At 49.0% G+C, this 26,322-nt stretch overlaps 2 protein-coding genes across 17 annotated transcripts in view; both read left to right on the forward strand.

Annotated features, from left to right (window-relative positions):
- The window catches only part of SLC23A2 (solute carrier family 23 member 2), a 50,827-nt gene extending 42,571 nt beyond the window's left edge, over window positions 1-8,256 (forward strand). For all 15 annotated transcript variants that reach the window (XM_052702024.1, XM_052702036.1, XM_052702032.1 and 12 more), the window contains 4 exons: window positions 1,247-1,376; window positions 1,514-1,651; window positions 2,365-2,460; window positions 3,069-8,256. In XM_052702024.1, coding sequence (XP_052557984.1) covers window positions 1,247-1,376; window positions 1,514-1,651; window positions 2,365-2,460; window positions 3,069-3,301 — 597 coding nt within the window. In that variant the 3' untranslated portion in view covers window positions 3,302-8,256. The remainder of the gene's footprint in view (window positions 1-1,246; window positions 1,377-1,513; window positions 1,652-2,364; window positions 2,461-3,068) is intronic.
- Window positions 8,257-10,850: 2,594 nt separating this feature from the next.
- Window positions 10,851-22,464, forward strand: RASSF2 (Ras association domain family member 2). 2 transcript variants are annotated; one of them, XM_052702039.1, is made up of 12 exons: window positions 10,851-10,925; window positions 11,353-11,501; window positions 14,207-14,292; window positions 15,355-15,430; window positions 16,250-16,401; window positions 17,241-17,329; window positions 19,062-19,216; window positions 19,301-19,402; window positions 19,555-19,606; window positions 19,683-19,804; window positions 20,316-20,413; window positions 21,124-22,464. In XM_052702039.1, exons 3-12 carry the CDS (start codon window positions 14,231-14,233, stop codon window positions 21,191-21,193), a joined length of 978 nt encoding a protein of 325 aa, XP_052557999.1. In that variant the 5' UTR covers window positions 10,851-10,925; window positions 11,353-11,501; window positions 14,207-14,230; the 3' UTR covers window positions 21,194-22,464. The 2 variants fall into 2 exon arrangements, with proteins under 2 accessions (XP_052557999.1, XP_052558000.1); XM_052702040.1 differs by lacking the exons at window positions 10,851-10,925; window positions 11,353-11,501 and adding an exon at window positions 11,508-13,361.
- The last annotated feature ends 3,858 nt before the right edge of the window (window positions 22,465-26,322 follow it).

Here is a 26,322-nt window from a genome sequence, read left to right on the forward strand (position 1 = left end):
CATTTGGAATTCTAAATTCGAGGCTTCAACTGGATGGAAAGGCTGCAGAGCCTTTGAGCTGTACTAGATGAGAGGGTGATTGATTAAAACTCAACTGTTAGGTGAAAATTATAGCTGGCTTATGCCATAATGTCAGTGGTGTGGTTACATCTTTAAGGTGCCATATCCTTACTCACACTTTCCGAAACACTCTCTTAGCATGGGTACAAGTGCCTTGGAGTAATTGCATAGTTTAAGCTAGGTGCTGACCAAGATGCTTTCAGTTGCTTTCAAATCTCATGTGAAGTTTAATTGATTTGGCTTGTAGAGGTTGATCAATGTCACTGTTGTGGGGATCTTCCTTTTTTCAAAGATCTGGTTATTTCATACAGGAAGGTAGTTTTAGACCAAAGTGTTGGTGCTCATAAGGAGAGGAATATATTTATTTACACATGAATTGGGCAAGCTGCAGGCTAACTTGTATAGATTTAACTCATTTAGCTCAGTCAATGTGATGAACAAATTTCAATTTGTTTGAAACACAGTTTTCTAATAGAAGGTCTGCAGAGAGCTTTGCTAGAAACTGCTGTGTGAGTATAACCATAGTTTTTGTTTTATCTTCTGCTCCTCGTGGACCTCTTAGGCTGTGTAACACTGCTAAAATGTTGAACGTTCAGATTGATCAATTGCAGTTACAACATGGTGCCAGACAGCAACTGCCCTGACGTCTGGATGCTTAAAATAGAAAAGGGAAGGAAGCGCAGACACTTGGTTTGGCGTTTAGCACAGCCATCATTTGCAGCTGAATTGCATTCAGTTTTGATCTCAGAGGAATGTTATAAAATCTCTTGATAATCTGTCTAGAAAGGTGGTATCTCCTTCAGGTGAACTGCATGAAAGATGATTAATATATGTATTACTGTGTGAAAGGGTGGCAATGCATGAGTTCTTTTCACTTGTGTTACTGCTGATCTGTTTATGATCTCTCCTAGTTATGGTCTGCTTATTGTCTGTGTTGTGGATGGGACCATGCCCCGTGGTTATAGGGGCTACAACACTTACAGATTTTGTTAGAGCTCATTAAAGCAGACTTAAAGTTATGTTAGAACTGGACTGCAGCCATGTTACAGCTGAGTCTGAGGCGTAAAGGCTCTGCAGCCTGCAAAAAATATGTGAAAGTTTGAATGTGAAAATGAAAATGCAAGGGATGAAGATGGATGAAGTCTAGACTTTGTGCCAGTGTGCTTTCCTTTTTGTTCTCCTGCAGGTTGGAAGCCGCAGGGTTATTCAGTATGGAGCAGCTTTCATGCTTTTGCTTGGGATGGTTGGCAAGTTCAGTGCTCTGTTTGCATCCCTGCCTGACCCCGTGCTTGGTGCCCTCTTCTGCACTCTCTTTGGTAACGTATGTTTTCTGCTCCTCTTCACGTAGCCTGCGGCAGCATCTTGTTACACCAGTGCTGCATTTGTGTTGCTATCTCTTACTATTTTAAGAAAAAGAAGCCTGAAGAGTGAGACTTGTGCTGTTTTTATCTAGGGATGATTACAGCTGTGGGTCTGTCTAACCTCCAGTTCATAGATCTGAATTCTTCTCGCAACCTGTTTGTGCTTGGATTTTCCATTTTCTTTGGACTTGTCCTTCCCAGCTATCTCAAACAGAATCCACTGGTGACAGGTATGTGTTCCTGTTTGAATTCATGAAGTCCATATAAGTAAATAAGAAGAAATCCAACTTATTATGGAGGCAGGAAAAGCTATTGGTAAGGAGACAGGTGTGTTCAGAGGAAAATCAATTTGGATGTTGAGATTGGAGCTGAGTGTTTTGATGGGGTACATTTCAAGTTGTCCTGCTTTTCTGGGTAAGATTGCAGAACAATGCCAGGACACAATTGCCAGCTGGACTGAAAGAGGGACTGCAAAGGTGAACCTGAGTTATGAAAAGTGTCGAAAGAACAGGTGGAAGTACTGAGTTGGACTTGGAAACCAGGAGTTTGTTTTCATTTTCCAGCTTTTCTTGTCACTCTGGATGTGAGTGGAATCTGAATTTTAATGCACTCAGTTTCAGACTGTTGCTTTTGATGGTAAATGTCATGAAAGGAAGGCTCTGTAGAGGGGCACTGAAACTGATTTTGAAAAGGAAAGGTTTTCTTACAGCTGTCAGTTCAGAACTAGATGTAAGAGCATAGCTAACCTTTTTTAGCTTGCATAGAAAAGTAGGTCATTCAAGCAAAGAGTTAGATTACAATATTAATACAGCGCTCTTCAGTGGAAGATTGAGCAAATTCCTCACTGAGCTGAATGGCAGTTTTCCCTTGTAAATCAATAGAATGTGCTTATGTGTGATTAAAGTTCAGGCAAACAATAAATTATTTTTCTTTTCTGTTCTAGGAATAGCAGGCATCGATCAAGTATTGAATGTTCTTCTCACTACAGCCATGTTTGTTGGTGGCTGCGTTGCATTCATTTTGGATAATACCATTCCAGGTCAGTGTGAACTGCAGTTGTACCTGCAGTAGTGACTGCTTCTCTGAATGCTGGTAGCACAGCACCTCAGGGAGGGAGACAGGAGATGAGGAGGTAAACACTGCTGCTTTTGTTGATGTTTCTGGAGCAGGGTACTTCATTCCTGTATGCCTCTGATTCTTTGGTAATGCTTTGATCCCGTTTCAAGCTAAGATTTCCATTTTCTTTAAAAATAGAAAATAGCAAAGAAAAAACCAGGCCAGGAGACGCTTAGAATCATAGAATCCTTAGAGTTGGAAGGGACCTTTAAAGTCATCCAGTCCAACTCTCCTGTGATGAGCAGAGACATCCACAGCTGGATCAGAGCCCAGTCCAGAGCCTGCTCCAGGCTTCTCCAGAAGACACAGTAAAAATATTTTGGGATTCAGAATATTCCATTTTGAGAGCAAAAATTTGCCTCAACTTCCAGATACGTAATTGTGTTTTCCATATTTTTATTTCCTCTTCGTAGAAGATCCTCCCAGTGCTTTACTGAACGAGGTGCCTGAGTCTTGAGGCTTGTCTTCTTTCTGCTCTTCCTCCTGGTGTGTGTGTATGTGTACCTATTTATTCTACTTCTCTACTTCTAGGAAGCCCTGAAGAAAGGGGAATACGGAAATGGAAGAAAGGGGTTGGTAAAGGAAGCAAGTCATTGGAAGGCATGGAAACGTATGATTTGCCTTTTGGCATGAACTTCATCAAAAAATACAGGTGTTTCAGCTTCCTGCCCATCAGTCCTACCTTCATGGGTTACACGTGGAAAGGCTTCAGGAAAAGCAGTAACTGCAGGAGTTCAGATGAAGACTCAGAAGCTACAGTATAGCCTTAGTTGAAACTATATTATGTAGTTGTAGTAAAAGATGTATTTGCAGTTTCTTGCTGATTAAGAAGCATTAAAATATATGTTTTGTATATCTGCATTTAAATTCTGGAACCAGAGCTGAGACAGATTTAAAAAAAAAAAAAAGAAAAAAAGAGAGAAAAAAAGCTTTCCTGTTGTGGGTGGTGGTAGCCAGATCTAGTGTCTCTGTTGGATTCCTTTTCTTCCTTTTGTCCAAAGCTATCGATACCTGCGTACCAAGTCTGCTTATTTTAGGTGGGACTTAGGTTCCTGAAGTATGTAGGTGCTGTTGAGAATGTTACTTTTTATGGTGGTTTTATTTAAGTCATTTATGCTGGCATTTTTGGCTCGCTCATTGCTGGCAATGTTAGTCATGCCAGAAAATCTGAATCCTGTGAAAAGGAAAAAGTAATAATTGTAATTATGCCTAATCACGTCTGTTTTGTTTCTGACCACTGATTTGCACATTCCATAGTTTCAGATCCCTGGAGACCAGACTTAGTTTAAACTGGCAAATCCCAAGACTATTTTTCAGATGGCTTGATGGTTCTGTCAGATGTCCAGCCTTAAGGCAGAAGTTTCCATAAGAACTCTGCCTGTGAAAACTCTGAATGACTTCTGTTGGCTTCTTGCTTGAGAAAGAATCACTCATGTCGTATCAGTTTGCATTTTTGAATTTCTCCATTTTCTGCCTGGCTTTTTAACCACCCAGCTGCTGTCCAGGAGTAGGTCTTCTCTAGAGGGATGTATGTAGCTTGACTTTTGTAGAGATGGGAGTCTGAACTTCCAGGTGGAGCCTGATAGCAGTTCTGACAGGGCAGTGAATGGATGCAGCTGGATGTTTCCTAAACAAGAAGGCTGCAGAAGTGGTTCAGAGGGATTCACACCTGTGTGCACGTGATCAGAAGGCAACCAGCTTTCACTGGTGTGCATCTGTGCATTTCTTGTTTGGATGTTGAGATCCAGTGCTGCCTGTGAGTGGCTTCTGTTGCATTGCCTCTTTTTTTACCTCTTTGTGGGATTACTGTAAAAGCTCGCTGCTTCTGCAGAAGTGATCTTGAATGGCAGAGACACTACATTTGATGTCCTCATCCACTGGATGGTTTAACGGGTATTGGGTCCAACCAGGGCACCATTCAGATTTTTTTTTTCCTGGAATAGTCTCAGCTCTGATGTTGTGTGAGTGTTGATGCTCATCATGCATTCATAATTAAAAGTTTCATTCATGTTTAATGTTCTTACTATTGCAAGTTAGTTTTAGACTTCGGTGTGGCCCCAAAAGCATTTTTAAGCTGTGGAGATCATCAGGGAAATGTAGTGTAATGTAATTTCAAGGCCAGTATGCTCTACAGTGCTTGCGTTTTGTGTTCCTGGAGAGACGTAACAGTAGATCCTGTAATTCACTGGTATATTTATCGAGGTTTGACTACTGGACAGGAGCGCAGGAACTCTGCTTTCTGAGTCTACTTCCACGTGAATTTGTTATTGGTTATTGAAGCATGGATGGGTTGGGGTGGGGAGGGCAAGGAAAGAGCTTTATGGATCAGTACTGAGTAGCGTAGGATTGGAATGGTTCCATGGACATCCTTTTTCAGCATGTCATGGCTGTTTCCAGAAACGTAAAATGATTCTGGTTTTTTTTTCCATAACAAAGCATGTGTTTGTTCCTGCTTCGGGGAACTCTCAGTAGTTTGCAGTCTTTGTGTCAGTCGGTCTATCTTGAAAGCTAGTCAGAAGAGTTACTGTGTCATAGACAAGGTTGGTTTGCCTTTAAAACTAAGTCATTTTTGTCATTTGAGATTCTCCTCTACAGGTAGCGAGACGTTAGATTTTCACATCCACTTACAAATAGATTTGAATGTGGGGACTTCTAACTAGTGGCTCAGAGCTTCCAAATTTCCCAACTTTATGTGCAACCAAAGATGTGTGAGAGAGGTGGAGGAGTTAAAATGAATGGGCAAGGAAAGAAGGGAAAATCCAGCCATGTGTGGTGGTCATTGTCACATAAAATGCCAAAGTTGATTGTCATAAAAATGTTGAAAGAGGCAAAGCTTTGGTATTCAGTGCACTGCCACCTCTTAAACGCTGAAGCTCCTGGGAGCTGAGCACAGCAGTGATTGCTGTGTCCTGAGGCTTTGCTCAACTTCCCCTGGATATGAATGCTTAACATTGAAGAGAAGGCGGTGAGCAATAGTGATCTTCTCTCACCTTTGGATGGAGTGAAGCTTTTTGTGTGCTGCACTGTCTTTACTTGAGCATGTCAGCAAGAACTACCAAGGTGATTTGTGACACGTGGGTTAAATTAAGGCAATGAATCCAAGGATTTTTTCCTTCTTCCTGGGGCAGAACCACCCCTCTGCAGTGGCATGGGCCAGGCCTATCCAAAGAGGTGAATCCAGATGACTCTATCCAACTTGGATTTAATTTTTTCTCAGCTTTTGTTTCTCCCATGCTGATTCTGTGGACTGGCTGAGAAGTGCAGTAGCATTTAGCTGGCATGCTTTGCTTTTCTAGCCACTTAACTCAGTTAACACTAAGATAAATAGTTGTAGTTAGCAGTCATTTTTGTAACCAGATCTGTATTGTGCGTAATGACACTGTCAATCTACAGACACAAACGATGAGAGGTGAGCCTCAGTTCTGCAGTGGAGATCTGCTGAAGCATGTGTAATGTAACGTGTAGCAAAAGGTGATGGTGTTGGTGATGTTTCCCTGGGTGTGCAGGGAAGGTTCTGATGCAGCTGCTGCACCTTGAATCTTTGTATTGCAGCATGCATCTCTGTAGAGCTTTGAGGCAAGCAAAGAACAGCGCTGACAGGCAACTTGCCTTGGGAAGAGGAGCTCCCCTTTCTCCTGATGCCCCTGGAGCAGTCCCAGGGTGCCACTCGAAGATGCAGTGCGATGCAATGCTTACTTTCCTTTGTGAGGGAAGCACTGAAATTGCCCCCGTTTTTGAGCAAGTGGCAGGCAGTCGTGGACCCTAAATATTCCTCCCTCGTCCACTTTTCTACATTTGAGTCTCAGTGTGGCTGGTGTGAAATGCCCTCACCTGGAGGAGCGCAGGTTGAGCTGCAGTGCAGCAGTTGCTGCTGGTTTGAACAGCACTTGAATCCTCTGTTCACCGTTTCCATCTGGGCTCGGAGTGCGAGGGCGGCTGGGAATGGCTGACACGTGAGGCTGCACGCACTGTGCTGGTCCGAGTCTGTGGCTGCCTGCCTTCAAAGCGCAGTGCTGAGCAAAGCTGCCTGCAGCAGACAACAGCTGGTGGACGAGCAAAGAGGCACTGAGACGTTTTGACCAAGCGTTGAGGTGGAAGGGCAAATATTCATGGTAGAAGTATCACTTTGTCATATCAGAGATGGCTTAAAACGTGTGCAAAAGGACACAACTTCGGGCTTTTGTAATCGCTCTTGTATTTTTTTAAGGTTAAATTAAGGATTGTTGCTAACATGGCGAAACACGTTTTCCTAAAGCAAGTGTGTGCAAATTACAGAAATGCAGGTGTCAAGGCGAGCTCGGCTGTGGCTGGCTGATGTTGTCATATTGGAATGTGCTGGCGGGACGTGAGCGGTTGCCTCGCTCAGGAAGTTCAACCTTTAAACCCAGAATTTGCTTTATGCCTTTTAATACTGACTTGAAATATGACAACTTGGTTTGTACATGAATATTGCAGTATTTTATTTCCATATATTAAGAATAACATTTCCACTCAGGATAATGACTGCAGTTTTCCTGGGAGGGAGTGGTATGATTGTCATGACAATGTCATGTGATGGTAGAATTTCTTCATTGACGAATCTATAGTAGTTGTGTATACTTTATTTACCCATCCTTATGTTCCTACAAAAACTGAAGGGTTTCTTTGTTCATCTCCCTACTGAGATCTCAGTACTCCGGTGCAGAATTGGCTCTTGCAGACTGAAATCCTCGGTGCTGTTGATACCAGTCGTGTGTCCGTGGCAGAAGGTGTTCACGTGTGGACAGGCAGCCCTGCAGGCACACGTGGTTTATAGCAGCCAGCTTCCAGTGGCTTCGGTGAGCCGTTGGATGTTCGCACCATCTGATACAACCTGTGCTTAACGTGACTTGTGTATCGGCGTAGAGGGTGCATGTGACAGACCAGCACAACCCGCAGTGTTCCTCTGGTGTGGCCTTCTTCAACCGAAACCTGCCTGAGTACGCGGCTCTCGTCTCCCTTTTCCCCCGCCTGTCCCACTTGGGGCTTTGCACCGTTCCTTGCCGAGGCCGACGGCCTTCTTGGGGCAGGGGATGGCAGACACGCAATGCTCTCACGTTTCTGCAGCTACAACAGGTCATTACAGTATTGGAGGAGGCCACAAGTTTGCCAGTGTTCGGCTTCTGCCCACGAGTCCATCCGGCTGAGTGCTGGGCTGCACTGGGGATCTGTGCTTAGAAACATCCCAGCTATTCCTGTCTAGTTCTGATTCGACTGTGACTGTGCGTTGTCATCCGTACGTATTGATATCAGAGAGATTTAGAATTGCCTCGTGTGTTATCTGGCATTTTTTACATCTTTCCAGGTCAGCCATCCTGCTGCCAGTCCAAATTCTTGTACTTTGTCTCTTTATGACAACCTTGGGCGTAACAAACTATTGACTGTTCTTAGGCAGTGGGGATAAATCTTTCTTTCTTTCTCACGATTTTTTGTGACTGACTTTGGCTGTAAAACTTCTTTGTTAAGCAAGAGGGTTTTTCTTCCTTTTTCCCTCCTACCCCTTTTGTTGTTCTGAGATGTGTAATTCTTTTATGGAGTTTTTTTTTTTTTTAATTTCGTATTTTTTTCTAACATGGCTTCATTAAACAAATATTTAAAAATGTAATATTTGGACCAGATGTTGTGAATAATAGTAGATAAAGCTATTTTATTCTGTATTTTTAAAGCTGTTCAGTATAAATAAACACGGGCATAGACGCAACTGGGCGCAGTGCTGTTCTACTTGCTTCTGACACCTCCCAAAAGGAGAATCGGAGGGGAATCCAGATGATGCCAAGACCTCTGTCTCATCACAGCAAGTGCTTTTCCAGCAGCACAGCTGCAGGTGCTCCCTGATGCAGAGCTCTTATCGTGAATACTTCGATCAGCCCAGATCTTGGTGTGCTGGAAGTGACAGCATTTGCAGGTTGTGTGTCGAGACAGAACCGTCGGGCAGCCAAGGAGCAGTGGAACCCTCACAGAGTTGACACCGATGCCTCTCCAGGCAGCGTCCGTGCAGCGAAGCCAATTGCTGGTCTCCTGATTGAAATTAAGCCTTAGGGTTGGGCGCTTGCGTCAACTGGGCGCTCTGTGGCCTCTCGGGCCCCAACTGAGTGCTGCTGTTGGCTGGAATGATACGTGTGGGCGCACAGCACCTTCAGTCTTCTGCCAGCTCTTGGGGTGTCTGAGCTGCTGTTCATTTTGAGTTAATTTTAATTAAGGCACCCAAATACCTCCCTTCATTTAGGCTTATCCCACAGCCTGAAAGCTGCGCGGCCACCGGGCAACAGATGGGAGGAGGAATGGCAAAGAGCCACCCCAGTCAGCAGTGGGAGCTGGGTGGGTTTGTGTCTACGAGCAGCAATGAGAACCATTCTGATTTAATCCCAATTAAGCCTTTGTCTGACTAGGTCAGAGCTCTGGAAATCACCGAGTTTCCTACTTGTGCGCTGCCTGAATACAGATTCAGCATCCCAGAACGAGTGGCTTTGTGCTGGGCAGGATCTCAGAGGGATTTTCAGAATGAGACATTGGGCCCATCCTGAAATGAGGGCAGTGACCACACAGCAAAGAAATCCCCGTTAGCTGTCAGCTGAACCTTTAAACGAGAGCATCCCTTCCCGTCTGGTTCCTGGAGGCTGCTGAGCAGCCAGCAGGCGCTGCTGGGCGAACGAGAGCCCCGTGCACCGCATTGATGGGTATTTCTGGACGACTCCTCGGGGGCCTTCAAGCCAAAATGCTGGAGAGCAGCCAGGGTGTGAAAGTGAATTTGGATGTTGTTTGGATGTCCTGAGTCTGGGGGGAAATAGGGGAACTTGGGAGAGCTTGGGTGCCTTCCACTGGGGTCTGAATAACTCGCACCCAGTCTCCGTATGGGAGCAGAAGCAAATCCCCCCAGTGCAAAGGTGTAGAAGGCTCATCTCACACTCGCTGCACAGAAAAGCAGCTCAGGGGAAACCAGCTTCAGAGCATCCTTTCCTTGTAGGACCGCAGTGGGGCAGAATTTGGGGTCTTACTGTTTTTCCCATGTGGGTTTGGTTCCCATTGTGTTTCACTGCTGTGGATGTGTCTCTCCTTTTAATTTTCTCTTGTTTTTTGCTCTGCTTGCTTTAAGGATAAGCCCCTACTTCAGGGCTTTGCAGCACGGGCAGCTCTGCTCCACTCTGCCATGCGGCCACAAAGGGCTTCTCAGCTCCGCCAGCCCCAAAGATGCTGCTGGAATACCAATAATCCCCCCTTGCTGCCCCCCTTCCCTCCTCCTTTTGCCATGTCAGTGTTTCCCCACGCCAGATGGCTCCTCCTGAACTCCTCATATTTTACACGCACACACTGATTACAATCTCAGTTGTGAAGAGCTGCTTGTTTTGCTAAAGCAGCTGTTTAGATGATTCCTTTGTTCCTGCCTTTTATTTATTTTTTTCCCCCAGTGTGGGCTGTTTCTATTTAAAAAAAAAAAAAAAAGCCAGGGAAGCCACAAAGCAGTGGGAAAGGTCAGGAGCAGACAAAGGCTCTGCTGCTCCGACAGAATACTGAGTGCCTCCGTGCCCCCCCAGCCCTCCCCCATGGCTGTTTGCTGGCCCTATAGCACCATCCCAAAGGCAGAATGGCAGTGTGGAGCGTGCGTGGATCTGGTTCTGAATATCACAGGGTTTGGGGCATTTCAAGGCATGAGTAACTACTTCAGCCTATGTGGTGAAGGCCACAAAGCATCCCCAGCGTGTTCTGTACAAAATTGGAGCTGATGGTGAAAGTATTTCCAACCTGGGTGGCTGGGATTGCAGGCCTGCTGCTTGGCATAGGGCATGTTTTGGGAATTCAGCCATGGTGCTTGCGATGGGAAACCCAGTCCTAGTACTTGGGTTGGGACATCCTTTGGAATTGCAGTCCTACCATCTGGGGTAGGGCATGTTTTGGGAATGCAGCCTTAGTCCCTGGGATGGGGCATCCTCTGGCATTGCCATGCCATTATCTGGTACTGGAAACCCAGTCCTGATACTTGGGATGAAATAACATTTGGCATTGCAGCCCTCGTGCTTGTGATGGAGCACCTTTTGGAATGCAGTCCTGGTTCCTGGGATGGGGCACCTTTGGGAATTCAGCCTCAGGTGCACAAGCCAGACCTCATTTGTGATCATACTCCCACAGCTGGGACGTCCCCTGGGTCCCCCCTCCTGCGCACCCCCATCTGCCGGAGCCGGGCATCACCCAGCCGAAGGAACCGCTGGGTTCGCAGGGATGCGGTGCGAGACTCGAGGAAGCTCAGGCTCCCTCCCTCTCCTCCCTCCCCGCAGCCCTGGCCGCGTTCCCCGCCCCGCTCCGCCCCGCTCCGCCCCACCGGGGGCGGCCCCACGCGGACAGCGGGCGCGGCGCGGAGCAGCGCGGTGCGGGGCGGTGAGTGCGGGACGGACGGGGCGGCCGCGTTCTTATCCCCATCCCTCTGCCTTTCCCCATCTGTGTCCTCATCTCCGTCCCCGAGGCGGAGGGTGGCTTTACAGCCCCCTGCCCTCCCGTCGGTGTCACCTCCTCATCGCTGCCTTCGCCCTCACTCGTGGAGTTGGCTGCGTTAGCAGGGAGCTGCGAGCACCCATCTGCGGGGTCCCAGCCCTGCACGCGACCCCTAACCCTTCCCCCTGGTTCTCCCGTACCCGAGCTGAGCCCCCCAGCCCCATTCCCTGCAGCCCCCATGAAGCTGGCGGCCGATGGCTCTGCACGGGGGGAGGGAGCTCAAGCGAAGGGTCCGCTCGCTCAGCCCTGTGCCATCCGCCCAACCACCGCCAGCTCTGCACCGCTCACCGCTCCCTCCTCTCCCCTTTGACAGGACGGAGCTGAACAATAGCAGAGCTGGAAAACAATGGGACCGCCGCACCTTCACGCTTAGCTCGGGAGAAATCCCTACTTGAAACCAACATTTGGACCGGAGCTGGTGGGAACCATCATCGGAGTGCTGCTGGGATCTGCTTGCAGTGGGTGAGGATGTGCAGCCGGAGCCCATCGCCGAGCAATGTTTCTCCCAGTGCCTAAAGGGGATAATTGTCGCCTGCAGATGTTGCTTTGCTTCTGCATTGGGATCGATGGATGCTCTGATGCTGTGCTGCCCTGGGCAGAATCAGGGCAGGAGGAGCAGTGCGGGGTTGGGATATTCCCACAATCCCTCACTGTGTGATGGGAAAGCTCTCCGCCCTGAAAGCAGCAAGAAAGTGTCCCCCAAAATGCACTTCTGATTGCAGAAACGGCTGCATCCCTTTTCTCCCACTGAAAATGTCATATTTGGATATTTGGATATTTTTCTCTTTTTTTCCCTCCTTTTTTTTTTTTTTTTTTTTTTTTTTTTTTTTTTTTTTTTTTTAGTGTAGCTCCTCAGGAGCTCTGCAGCAGCAGCTGCTTGGTTGCTCTCTGTGGATTAGGAGATGGGGATCTACTCTGGGGGTCAGGAAAAGGACCTTAGGAATGGTGTTTCTAGGAGGGATTATGCTTGGGATTGGATGCAATGGTGGCAGCGGCTGATGGGTCCTATTTGTAGGCAGAGAGCACTGGGGCAGGAGCATTGCTCTGGTTAATTTAAAGCATCGACACAGCCCCCAACTGCTGAGTCCTCAGTCTGTGGCAGATGTGAAGGAAATGCATCAAAACTGGGAAGCTGAAGCATGGGAGTGCCTGGAAAATCTGGCCATGCCAACTGCAGAGGTTGGGCAACCGAATGGACAACACGCAGATTCCCTGCTGTTCTACTGGGGTCCTTCCCAGCACTTCAGGTTTACCGAAGCTACAGCAAAAAATCCGTAGGGTTGCAGTTTGGGGATCTCTGTCAGCTGCCCACTCTTTGCTCAGCCTGATGCTCTTGAGACCCAAAAAAGGAAGAACTGCCCCGTTCCTGGCTGCTCGGAAGGGGATGTGATGACGGAGGCGAAGGTGGCAGCGCTGTGGGGCGGTAAACAGGAAATCCAGCTCCACCCTGCAAGCATTCAGGGGGAGAAAAAAACGCTTTTGGAGGCTCCCCTTCTGCCTCAAAATGGGTGCTTTTTGATTTATTCATTTATTTTGCCATGATTTTGCCCCATGTGAGGAAGCGAGGGGTTGGGCTTCAGCCCTTTGTGTCGCTCTGCGCTCATTGCGAAGGGTTTGGGGTTTGTTTTGGCCGCTTTGGTATTGTTGGTGATGTTTCTGCGTGACCTAAGCAATGTTATCCTCCCTTAATGGTTACTTCCATCATCTGGATTGGATGAGCAAAGCACTGACTGCTCCACGTGCTGCAGCTGCCAATGCTTTGGCTTAACCCAAATTCTGGTGCCATGCAATGCTGTGCCAGGATTTATCCCAGCACTGTCAGCATTCCCTTTTCCTATGTAATTCTCCATGCACGTGGAGGGTCGTTATTTTTTTTTCCCCGTTTTCTTGCTGTGATGAACCACGTGGATGGGGTAAAGGCCTTGTGCTGATGTGGGGCTGCAGTGCTGCTCTTCAGGAAGCGCGCGGCTTCGTCAGCTTTTCCGCTGCAAGATGCGATCTTTGCAGGGCGGCTTTCTCTTCTGCTTTCTGCTTTGCTTTTGCAAATGCTTCCCTCCATTGGACCACGAGTGTTTTCCGTTGCGTGGTTTGTTTGCTGTGAGCTTGGGATAAGGATTGCTGCTGCCCTCGGGTCTTTGGTTTCCTCTGACACAGGTTTTGTCCCGTGGCCTTGCTTGAATCACCCATCCCTCTGCGCATCGCTGTGGGTTTGGAGCTTTGCTTTTGCAGTTCAAGTTTTGTTTCTTGGAGCTTTGGAGCGTGAAGGGACTGCGAAGCTCTGGGCAGCGTGGGAAGTGGAGAAAACTGCAATTTGTGCATCAAGTGGTTTTTTTTGCCTTATTTTCTCTTTCTGTGTGGGGGGACCTCAGAAAAAAGGATCTGTGCAAATACGTGGGAAAAAAGCAAGACCCAAAAAGCCACCCCTCATAGCCTAAGACTGCCCTGAAGCTGCAGTTCAGCTTCTCTCCAGTTCTGGTTTTGCAAAGTGCTCCAAGCAAATGGACGACCCCAAAGGTTTCACCCCAGTTCTCATTTGATTCCGGTCTGCAGCTTCCAGAAAACATCCTCATGCTTTAAGGCCAAACCACTTCAAAGGTTGGGCTGCAGGCGCAGTTTCTGAGGGTTTGCATGAGTGTGATGGAAAATTTTGGCACAGGAGGGAATGCAAAAATTCAGTGGGTGTTGCATTAAAAAAAAAAAAAAAAAAAAAAAAGGGAAAAAAAGCAAGAAACCAATGCAGTGGTTGTAGTGTGAGCCCAGCTGTCATGCACACTGCCTCATTTTGGGACAGCACGAACAGGCATTGAGCTGCATCCATCCACAGCTTCCTAAAAGAACTGTAAAATAAATGAGACCAAAAAAAAAAGGAGCAAATCCCACTTATTTCCACCTCGTCTTGGCTGGCCCTGCAGCCCATGGATGGAGGCTGCTCTAAATGCAAATGTTGCAGTAAGCGTATCTCCGCCAGTATTAAATTTTCAGCGGGTTTACAACCCTTCTCCCTTATCTGATTTCTCCTCCTGCTTCCCCGCCCGTGGCTCCGGCTGGAGGAGCAGCCTTAATTTTCCCCGGGGGCTTCTCCCAAACCCAACCCGATTTTGTTTCCCCTTGCCTTTGGGATGCGGTAGCGCAGAGGCAGTAACGCCTTTTGTCTCTCTGCCATTCAGTTCTGATGAAAGAGGAGCCTGAGGATGGAGTACGGCAGCAGCTGCGAGTACCTGGTCCCCTGTGGGAAGGACAAATTCATCTCCAAGTAAGAGGCGCCCAAAGATGCACACAGCTGCTGGCTGGCGTCTCCAAATGTGTGGGGTGTTGGACTTTGAGGGAGAGCCGCCCGACCCGAGTGGCTGTTTGCACTGGGTTGGCTTCGCCTTCTCAGCACCACTGGATTCGGAACCTCTCCATTTTTTGGGTATTTCTTTTGGAGACTCCATTTCTTTGCCCTTCTGGGACAAAGAATGGCCACTTCCTCTTAACGAGCCGGCAGCATTCAAAGGGGTTTTTGAGGGGATTTTGAATTGCTTTCTTAGGAATGTGAACAGCGGTTTGAACAGCATTCAGAATTTCTGCTGAAATACTTTTTGCTGGGAAAAAAAAAATACAACCTGCTCTAGCCCAGTAACTGCTCTGTGGTACGGAAGCAAGCCAATTGCTGAGCTTCAGGTACTGCTTTGGAGGTGATCAAGCCTATGTGCAATATTTCTCTCCTGGACTTGATGATCTCTAGAGGTCCCTTCCAAGCCCTACAGTTCTGTGACAGCCTCAGATCCTGTAATTATCTTGTCACTGATCCAGTAATGCTGAGCACCACTGAGTTCAGCTGAATTAATGACTGCTTTATGCTGTCATTCGTTGCTTCCCAGTGATTCAGAGCTGTGCTGGGACGCCTTGTCTTTATTGTTACCATCATCACTGTCATTATTATACATTTGCAGCCAGAGTCGGGCTCAGACTTTTAATTTGAACACGAGGTCAGGGTTTGGTGCCATGAGCCAAACTGATGAACTTGTGATAACTTGTGACTCCAGCATGACCCAAGGGCTTCAAACACTCCTAAATTTTGCTTTTTCAGCCTTGTGACTGACTCCACCAAGGGCCCATGGGCTTCTTTACTGCTTTTTACAAGGCTGGAGAATGGCACAGTTGTCCCCAAAACCACAGTTGCCAATGGCTGGAGGGACACCTGGTTGAACCCACAGCAAACGTCCCCAGTAATGGAGATCTAGAGGCTGCAAAAGACCCACATTTTCCCAAATGGAGCCTTTATACTCGCTTTTCCCCTCTTCTTCTCAGCACCTCTCCCATTTTCTTGCAGAAATGAGCTGCTGTTGCACTTGAAGACATACAACATCTACTATGAAGGGCAGAATTTGCAGCTGCGGCACCGGGAGGTGAGGAACCAGGGTGGGCACCAGGCAGGCTTCTCTCCGTCAGAAGACACTCAATGGAGAAATGATGATTCAGATTTGATTCAGATTTGCAAGGTCCTAAAAATGCCTGTTAGCAAAGTTCATTGATATTCGCTGATCAAATATGGGGGCAGCTGAACCCCCGACCCCATAACTCTCCCACAGAAGCATGGCTGAGGTTGGCAGGGACCTCTGAGTCCCTCTGGTCCCATCCTGATCCAACAGGACCACCAGAGCTGGTGCCCAGGACCACGTATGTCTAAGTGGGTTCAGGGATCTCCAAAGAGGAGCCACCGCAACGTCTGGCACTGTGCAGAACAGCAGTGCTCCTGGTCAGGGGAATCTCCTGTGCTCCAGTCTGCAGCCAGCGCCTCTGATCCAGGCTCTGGGAAGCAATGGAAGGAGCTCCGTCCTCTCTGCGCAGGGAGGTGGTGGAGTCACCATCCCCAGAGGTGTTTGAGAACTGTGGAGATGTGGCATTTGGGGACGCGGTCAGTGGGCATGGTGGGATGGGTTGGGCTTGGGGGTCTTGGTGGTCTTCTCCAGCCTCACTGATTCCACATGTGCGATAGTGGGGGTGGGTTGGTGGTTGAACTTGATGTGATCTTGGAGGTCTTTTCCAACCTTAATGATGTTATTCTATGCTTGGCCCCTGCTATCATCCAGCCAACCCTGTCCTTCACACCACCACCAGCTCCTCCACTTCCCAACCCTCCTCCCACCCCTTTTCCTGCTGCTCCTCCACATTCGGTGTTTTCGTGGGACTCAGGGGGGCCGTGCCCATCGCTCTGCTCTTTGCAGGAGGAAGGTGAGCTGATCGTTGAGGGGCTGCTGAACATCTCATGGGGCCTTCGGCGACCCATCCGCCTGCAGATGCAGGATGACAACCAGCGCATCCGCCCGCCGCCCTCCTCCTCCTCCTGGCACTCTGGGTGCAACCTGGGGGCACACGGGTGAGTGCAGCAATGCCCCAAGCCGTGGTATGCAGCCCCCCAGCAGGAGCAATCCCAATTAAGTCATTGGCATCAGGGTTTGGTCATGCGGTAACAATTGTAATAAATCGTTTCTCCTAATGAAGGTGAGGCCCCAGGGCTGTAAATATTTGCTCTTTGCCTCCGCAGCCAGATAACTGCACTCACCAGTGAGTCCATGGTGCATTCACTCACTGCTTTGTGCAGAAAATCTCCTTTTTTCCCCAGTGTGCAACGTGCAGAGGGGCAAAGTGAGATCTCTTGTTTTCACTCTGCGAAGACTCCTTTTGTGAAGACCCCAGGAAGCTCCTCCAAAAAGTCTCATTTTTCACTTGAATGCACACCGAGTTTTACACTGAATTTTAATCTGTGTGCAAGCAGTTTCTCCAGGACAGTTTTAGAGTTTTCTTTGGTTTTATGAGCACCCGTGGGACCCTATGAAGTGAGCAAGAGCGGTGTCCCCATGCGTTGCGCTGAGTGCTTTTTGCTCGTCTCTTAGATATCTGCAAATGGAAAAATAAATGCACGATCTTGGGCGTTTTAGAGACCGTGCAGGAGGTTTGCAACGTGTAGATCTGTAAGAAGAGGCTGGCTGCACTGCAGGGTCCATCCTGCTCAGAGCATCAGCCTCGTGCAATTGGGTGCACTCAGCTGTGGGCACGTAGGGGTGCAGAGGTGTGAGATGGACAGGGTTAAACCACAAACCAGGAGGAAAATCCTGCTCTCCAGTGGGGGATGGGCTTGTGGGTCCAAAATCACAATGTGAGACCCTAAGGCAAAAAAATCATGTTGTTTTTTTCCCCAATTTTTTATTTTACAAGGTCTGTGCTGAAGCCCAGCACCTTGCCAGACATCCAGGTGACAGATGTGGATGCCACAGTGAAGGCAGAGGGTGCCAGCAGCAACGCAGGTGAGAATGAGTTGGGTTTTTCTGTGCTGCCTTCCTTACGCTCCGTTTTTATTTGCAGAACTCAGAAGCTGGCGTTTTGCTTTTGGTATAAATCGGTGTCCCCCCTCTCTTAAACCATTGCCAAAGTGCTGCTATTGAATCGCAGTGACCCAAAACCCTCCTGAAGAGTTTGCTCTGGGGAATGCCCTTGGTGGAGGTGTGGGAGAAGAGGATGGAAAGCAACAGGGGGATGGAGCCAAAGGCCTCGTGGGAGCGCCGGGAAAAGGATGTTGCTGCTTCCCCTTCCCAGCAGCTCCGCTTTGACGGAGGAATAATGAGCGCCGCTGTGCAGTGCTGTTACCATGGGGAAGTCAACATTTCTGCAAAGTTTTTACCCTCCCCACGGGTTGCTGTGTGCCCTGAGGTCAGACTTGAGGGCTGTTCCTCCCTGCAGACTGCTGCCTGCCCTGCGGCTTCCTTAACCCCCCCGGGGCTGAGTCCCACCACCTGCTCACCAACTTTGCTCTCCGTTTTTGCAACAAATGGGACACCATAAAACCACATTATGCATTTTGCCACTCATCAGGGCGTTTTGCACGTGTTCCTTGCTATTTTTTTTTTTTTTTTTTTGTAGTGCTCCTGGCATCCTGGAGACAGATAAGAGCCAGATAATGCTTTCAGCTCTGAGCTTTACTGCTCATCTGCTTCCCGACCAGCGAGGAGCAGAGCCCTTGCAATGCTTCCAGATCTGCAAAAGTCCTCCTCCTGCTTCCCCTTCCTCATTTTGCTCTGCCTGTGCACGACTCTTTTGTTTTTATTGCCCTGGAGACCTGTTACAGATTGCGGGGCGATATCCGCTATGCATTGCCTGCCACTGCTTTAGGCATATGATGTGACTCACAGAAAGAAGTCTTTATTGTGCTTTTCTCCAGAATCCTGCAAAATCAGAGCATAATGTGCATGCACAGCTCTTCGTGAGTGCTTAGTCACTGGTGTTCATCTGGAACAGCACACACAGGAGACTGTCTCGGCACAGACATGCTTTGAATTAAAACACCAGCTTGAGCTGGAGGGGTTCATTAAAAATGGATGAAGGGTGAGTTTATAATAATCTGGACGTGGGCCAGTCTTCATGCCGAGATCTGAAGCTCTGGCCTCATTTTCTTGCTCTCATTAAGGGAGAGGAAAAAAAAGTTAAATTATGGAGGAGCAAGGAAGGTGCTCGAGTCCCTAGGGGGCAGAGTGTTATCCAGGTGGTGGCATGGATGGATGCAATGGCTGTGAATTAACAGCTTCGTTTGGGAGATGGGGGAGAGTAAATCCCGTGGGAGATTTGTCCACCTCTTATGGCTGTTTTACCTTGCAATGTGTGTCGTGACAATTCCATCTAGGACCCCTCTGCTTATCAGCTGATTATCAGTTGAACCATCAGTTATTGGTTGATCCTATTGGTTACTGGTTGAATCTATTGGTTATTACTGATTGACTCCATCGGTGGTTGCTGGTTGACCCCGCTGGTTGTTGGTTGACCCTGTTGGTTATTGTTGGCCCCATTGGCTATTGTTGGTGGACCTTGTTGGTTCTTGGTTGACCCCACTGATTGTTGGTTGACCTCATTGGTTATTTGCTGACCCTGTTGCTTGCTATTGACCCAAAGCAGAGCAAAGAAGTGGTTTCTGCCCAACTTGCGCAGGGAGTTGTCCCTGTCTGTTTGCCTGCCTGTCTCTCCTCAGCCCCATCCTGGCTTTTCCAGGCACCACGAGGCTGCAGCCAGAAGATCCCCCGCAGCTGCTGCGCACACGGAGCGATGTGGGCGTGCGGCGCCGGGGCAGCTCCCGAACCCCCAGTGAGCAGCGCCGCATCCGCCGCCACCGCTTCTCCATCAACGGGCACTTCTACAACCACAAGGTGAGACCCAGTGATCTGTTGCTGGCACCGTGGATGGGGTTTTGGTTTTCACTCATAGGGTGACATGCATCCTGTGCCCTACAGACATCCGTGTTCACGCCTGCGTACGGCTCCATCACCAACGTGCGGATAAACAGCACAATGACAACCCCGCAGGTGCTCAAGCTGCTGCTCAACAAGTTCAAGGCAAGTGGGGGAGATGCTTGCACTGGGTATCATGGGGAGCTCGAGTTCCATGGATATGAGATATAATGGGAGAGCAAAACAATGGGATTTTCTGCTTGTTTGTTTGAAAAATCCCGAATCCAACCACGACGCTTCTTGGTGTCTGTGCTCAGATTGAGAACTCGGCGGAGGAGTTCGCGCTCTACATCGTGCACACCAGCGGAGGTGAGGCTGCAGGAGGGGGCAGCTGGGCCCCGTTGGTGGCCTTGCTGCTGTAAAAACAGCGCTTTTGGTGTTGCAGAGAAGCAGAAGCTGAGGGCCACTGATTACCCGCTGATCGCCCGCGTCCTGCAGGGCCCCTGTGAGCAGGTCTCCAAGGTCTTCCTGATGGAGAAGGACCAGGTGGAGGAGGTCACCTATGATGTGAGTTTTGCCCTGGGGGAAGCTTTTTGCCTCTCAGTGTCCCCAGTGGTTGCATGGGCTGGAAAATGTGGGTGAGCGCCTCCAAAAAGGGGTTTTGCAGAAATTGCAGTCCCTGGGTGTGAATCCAGGCTGGGCCAGGCTGAGAGCACCTGATGGAGCTGTAAGTTCCTGCCTGCAGAGGATGCAGAGCTCCCTGCTTTTTGCATCTGCCGTGCTCCATCTGCCTCCTGTCTCCCGGATCTCTCAGCTCCGCATCCTTTGGCACAAACGATTTCCTTTTTGTCCCAGTTGGGAAAGAGCCGTTCATGGGAATCAGCTCTGCTGTGCCATCTGCTGGCTCCTTTGCACCCCTGGTGTGGCTTTGTTCCTGAGTCGGAGCACAGACGAGGCACTTTTGTGTGCATTTGTGTGCACAGTTGGGAAGTGTGCGTGCGTGCATCTCTCCCTTGATGTGAAGATCCAAGTTTGAGATGACAGAGTGGAGATTTCCCTACATGTCTCTGCCCTGCAGGTGGCACAGTACATCAAATTCGAAATGCCTGTCCTCAGGAGCTTCATCCAGAAGCTGGAGGAAGAGGAGGACCGCGAAGTGAAGAAGCTGATGCGCAAGTATGCACAGTGTGCCCTGCACAGGGGAGGTGCTGAGCTTAAAGGGCACTGCTGAGGGGCTCAGCTGGGGGCCAGAGACTGATTTACAAGGCAGGCAGCATCCCTAATGCATGCACAAGCTGTTGCTTTTTGCATTATCCAGAGCCTTCTTAGCAATGTGGATGAAAAGAGCAGCTTGCTGCTGCTGCAGAAACGCTGCACTGGAGCCAATGCCTGCAGTAACGTCAGGCTCATGGTGCAGTGTCAGCTCCCAGCAGTGTGCTCCCCTGGGGCAGAGTTTGGCTGCAGTCTGTGCACGTCCCATCAGGAGGTCTGGGCTCCCAGCCTCAGCATCTCTGACCTCTGCTTAAGCAGATGCAGCAGGGAACTTGGAAGCATCGGGACTCTCAGCTCCATTTGCTTTGAAGAGCTCTCAAAAAGGAAGAGAGGTGCTCCAGTCCCTCCAAAACTCTGACATTCATGGGTTTTTCTATATATAAAAGTGATTAAAAAGCAATTTTATTCTTCCAATTTAAAAAGGATAAAGCTTGAAAACAAATCAGTGTTCTATATTACTGGTGGGAAACTGAACTTTTGACATTATACTGAAAAAAAAGGATGGTTTCGGGAAGCCAGCCCTACATAATGCCATGACTCCATCCACAGAGCAGCACATGCTGGTCTCCTGAAGCCACTCTTTCTCAGCTCAGCTTTTCCCTTTGCCTTTCCAGGTATTCCATCCTCCGGCTGATGATTGAACAGAGACTGGAGGAGATTTCTGAAGGTCCAGCAAGGCTGTGAATGCAGCTCTCATTGCAAGAAGCTTGCACGAAGGCCATCCTGCTCCAAACCCTACATTCCCATCTCTTGGGGAGCATCAACCAGGAGCCAACCCGTCCTTCTGCACAGGGCAGAATGTAGCTATTGCCATGCCCTGATGTCACCCCCAAAAATGCAAGCCCCTGCGATGCTGGCACACTCAGGTAGCCCCGTCCCATGCACAGGACTCGGCAGCTTCTTTGCAGCATCCTCGGAGGGCTCTTCTTCTGCAAATGCTTGTTCTGCTCCTTGCTGGATGCAGAGAGCCACGTGCAGGGCTCTCCCAGTGGCACAAAACTCAAATCCTTGCAAAAAAAGATAAAAGGAGATTAAGGAGCAGAGCAAAGCTGCTGCAGATGGGCATGAGAAGGGCTGCAAGTGCTCAGCAGCAATAACCCAGGCTCAGTTTGGTGCAGTTCTCCCATACAGTGCCTGGAGGAAGCCAAACAGCACAAATGATTCCTCTTAGAAAAGAAAGATATATGTTGGGAAAAAAAGCACATTTGTCTTGCAATAATTCAGAGGTGATGGGAAGCTTTTGTACAACCCCAAAGGACTTCTGAGAGTTGCTTTCTTCCACTTTCGCCATGGAAAGCAAATAAGATTGAATGTTGGACTTACAGTAGAAGAGTTCCAGCTCATTTCTCCCTTAAACCCACATCTGGTTGTTTAACCCTCCTCTCCCTGTTCTTAATTTGCACTAATTATACTGTGGGATTTAAAAGAACCACCACACACACGATGTCAAAGCTCTCTGGTAGCCAAATGCCAAATACTGCTCACCGGAGCAACGATGGTGCTGAGCTGCCCTGAGAGATCGCTGTAAGGAAAATGGAGCGGCACAGGGACTCCGAACTCTCCTCATCTCATTTTCTGGGGGGATTTTGCATGTTTGTGAGTTGAAACTGAGTCTGGGTAATGTTTCTCCTTCTGTGTGAGGGGACTGAGACAGAATGAGGTTTATTTTGCCAGGCAAAAGCCTCCCTCCCTCCATGCGAAACCAGCAATATCTATTTAATACCTCGATGTGAACTAAAACTCTGACTTCTCCCACTCTTGAGTATTTTGCAATGTATCTTTGTTAACATTCCTTTTGGTTAATGGTACCTTTTACACTTTTAACACGTGTTACGGGAAGTATTGTCCGGTGTCAAAAGTGTTTTATGTGTTTGGAGGACGATTGTGGCATTGCTTTGTTTATTAACAAGAAAACCAAAATATGTAGCAAATTAATACAGTATGGAAGCACATGAGTTAGAGCTGGTTTTGTTCAGAATAAAGCACTTTGCGGACGTAGTTTTTTGGGCATAGTGGGGGTGGGTCAGTGGTTGGACTTGGTGACCTGGGAGGTCTTTTACAACCTTAATGATTCTCTGATTCTGTGGGCATGGTGGGGATGGGTCAACAGATGGAACTGGTGACCCTGGAGGTCTTTTCCAGCCTCAGTAATTCTATGGGGATGGAAGGAAAGGGTCGCTGCTTGGACTTGGTGGTCTTAGAGGCCGTTTCCAACCTTAATGATCCTATGATTCTATGGGCATGGTGGAGATGGGTTGTTAGACTTAGTGATCTTGGAGGTCTTTTCCAACCTTAATGATTCTCTGATTCTCTTCCAGAGTGTAAATTTCACCTCTGAAGGGAGGCTTGTGTCTTGCTCAGTCTTGTTTAAACCCACTGAAATTTTCAACCTGATGCGTTTTGTTTTTTTGCCTCCCAGAGGCCGAGCTCTCTGGAAGCCACCATCCCGTGTTGCCCATCCCATTGAAAACAATTTATCCCTCCCTGTAGAGGAGGGGAATGTGTGACGTTGGCTCTGACCAGAGATGCTTTATCAGCTGGGAAAATCCCAGTGTGAGCTGAGCTCTGTGCGTGCAGGCGGGAGGAGGCACAGGCAGCGCGGCTGCGGCTGCAAGGTAAGAGCAGTGCACTGCTGGATGGCACAGCAGGCAGGGGTGGAGCTGGAGGATCTGCAGGTTTGCAAATCTGGGGGTTGGGGTGGGAAAAGCAACCCAGAGAGGTGTGCAATGCTGTATTACCTGCATTGTGATCTGTAAGTGCAGATGCTGCAGGGATAATGGAATGGAAAAAGGGAGGGAAAAGGAAGCCTTCGTTTGTTTTCTTTTTGAGTGCGTTTCCACATCTGAAAGCATCTGGAACAGAGACTTGTGCCTAACTTTCTTTAAAGCAAAAAAAAAAAAAAAAGTTGATGCTACACTGCTTGGAGATACAGGTCCTCTAACAGTGCTGAAGGTGGCTAATTTAAGTAAGTCCTTTTTTTAGGAAGCTCTGCATTTGCACTGCCTCTCGTGTGTCAGACTTGGAGGCTGGAATCACGCCTGGCACCTTCTACTGGGGGAAATGCTGATGCAGGGATGCTCCATTGGCTTTCACTCAATCGGGGACACAGGCTCTGCCTTTTCAAAAGGCTTTTGTCAACACAGCTCAGCGATGGCTCAGCAGCTTCGGCACAATCAATCTATTTGCTCAGCCACAAGGGCTAACGGGGGGGTACTGGGGGGGTCCTCACTGCTGCTTTTCACTGGGGTGCAAAAGCCGAACTGCAACTTTGCTGGGATACTTGGCAGCATTGACATCACAAGTTGGCACTATGGAAGTCTGCAACTCAATGGCAGTGCTGATCCCGTGTGTATACTGAATGTGGTAAATGGATTGAGTAGTGAGTTAAAGAATAGATTCAATATATCACATATATGGAGGCGTCCAAGGCCAGGTTGGATGGGGCCCTGATCTGCCTGATGTAGTGGCTGGCAGTCCTTCCCATGGCAGGGGGGTTGGAACCCAGTGATCTTTTAGGTTCCTTCCAACTTAAGCCATTCTATGATTCCATGAGATATACTGTGTGTTCCTGTCCATGGTGGGGTAGTTGGACTGGATGATCTTGAAGGATCCATTCCAACGTAAACCAGTTGATGATTCTTTGAATGTATCGAATGGATCAAATACATGAAATCATAGAATCACAGAATGGCTTGGGTTGGAAGGGGCCCCCAGGATCATCCGGTTCCAACCCCCTTGCTGTGGCAGTGTTGCTAACCACTAGACCTAGCACCAGATCAGGCTGCCCAGGGTCCCATCCTGCCTGGCCATCTACACCTCTGGGGAATGGACATCACTGCCCTTCTGGGCAACCTTTTCCAGCATCTCATCAACTGAACAAATTAACGTTAAATATATAACATTAAATATACTGTATATATAATATATAGAGAGAACCTCTCCTATGAAGATAGGGATCTTGGGTGATTCAGGGTAAGAGAAAGCTCTGGGAAGGACCTCACTGCAATCTTCCAGTACATAAAGGGAGCTTATAAACAATATGAAACCAACTTAAATGTGCTCTGATAGTGACAGGACAAAGGGGAATATTTTTAAACTGAAAGAGGGGATGATTTAGTTGGATGTTAGGAAGAAATTCTTCGCCATGAGGATGGCGCTCTGGCATTGCTGCCCAGAGAGCTGCGGATGCCCCATCCCTGGAGATGCCCAAGGCCATGGATGGGCCCTTGGCAACCTGAGCCGGTGGGAGGCAGCCAGGCCACGGCAGGGGGGGAGATGGTGGCGCTGTGAGGTCCTTTCCAACTCAACCGTTCTGCGGTTCCATGGCTCTGTGATCTTTAACAACTCTTCCAATCCAATCTCAGGCCACCACAACCATTCCTTGCAGGTTTCTCGGGATGCGGCCCCGTGACGCCTGGTGTTGGGTGGCCATGCTGCTGCTCGCCCTGTTCAGCAACACTGCTGGAGGCCGACGTGGAGCTGGAGGAAGAGCTGGGGGACGAGGAGGAGGAGGTGGCGGAGGAGGAGGAGGGCTCCGTGGGGGCTTTCGGTCCATCTCCCGTGGAGCCAACACTGCAGGCCGAGGCTCCAAGATGGCGAGCGCCATCGCAGCCGGTGCCGCCGCAGGGTATGGGATGGGGCTCCTGGGGCGCCCGCGGCCCTCCCGCCTTGGTCACGGCCCCCCGGCCCAACGGCAGCCCCCACCAGCTGGGGGTTTCCATGCTGCAGCTTGGCCAGAGCTGGGGGCCAAGCGGGGACCCCCCAGCCGAGCCCCCAGGGGACCGTGCGGTAGCATTGTCCCCACTCTACTGCTGGCAAATGCCATCTGCTGGGTCAACCATGGGATGTAACGCTGAGAGTTGAAGGGAGGAGGGGGCACAGCACCCTCCAAGATGAAACCATGGGTGCTTGGAGATGCACAGCAGTGCTGGGAGGTGGGATGGGGATCAGGGAGGGGGAAGATGCTCTGCTGCCATCTCGAGTCCTTTGGACCCTCTGCCAGCAGCCCTCACCGTGCTCTTGGCAACCTTGGGATCCTGCAAACCCATCGAGCACATGAAGAAATCAAGCCCAGCAAGGAAATGTCAATATTTCTACCCACACGTTGTGCAGACACAGGTGGATTGACCCCATCAGCCTCGGTGCTTGTCCTGGTTTTGCATGGTGTGGCAAAATCAGGAAAGATGTTATGAAAAGATGTTCCTTTCCCCAAAGAGCATTGGGACTCAGCTGGGGATATGGGGCTCCAAAATGGACCCCTCCAACTTGCATTAAAGTTTGGTTTGGAGACAGCCTCTTGCTCCGGTTTGCAATATCAGGGCATCCTGTATTGGGCTGCAAATTTGCTCTTGTTATGGGGAGCTTCACACCAGCTCTGTTGTATTTAGCATTGGGTGTAGCCCTGCACTGCTAAGGGATGTTGCAGCAAGGGTGGCACCAGTGATGACAATGCTGTGCAGGGAGAGACCCCTCCTGCTCCATCCATCCAGCCTCAGTATGACTGAATCTGCTACAGCCTTCAGCTGCCCAGAACACAGACAGCTGTGTGGTGCCCTGTCCCTGGGCTCTGGAGTTCCAGGGTTTGCCTTCTGCAGATGTTTCAGGTTTGCTTTTCATCCAGTTCTTCCCAGAAGGGAAAATCCTCTCTGATGTGCACGGAAAAGAGGGATTATTTCCGCTCTGGGCTCTACATTTTCTCTGCTCCTTCTCTTGGGTGGTCAAACAACTCCAAAAACGCAGTTGAGCCACAGCAGCTGATAGCAAAGGAGAATGGAACAAAATATTGGGGCTTCCCCTTAAAAACATGGGCTGCC

Source organism: Tympanuchus pallidicinctus, unplaced genomic scaffold, assembly GCF_026119805.1.
Source record: "Tympanuchus pallidicinctus isolate F22 unplaced genomic scaffold, pur_lepc_1.0 scaffold42, whole genome shotgun sequence".
Classification (NCBI taxonomy): Eukaryota; Metazoa; Chordata; class Aves; order Galliformes; family Phasianidae; genus Tympanuchus; species Tympanuchus pallidicinctus.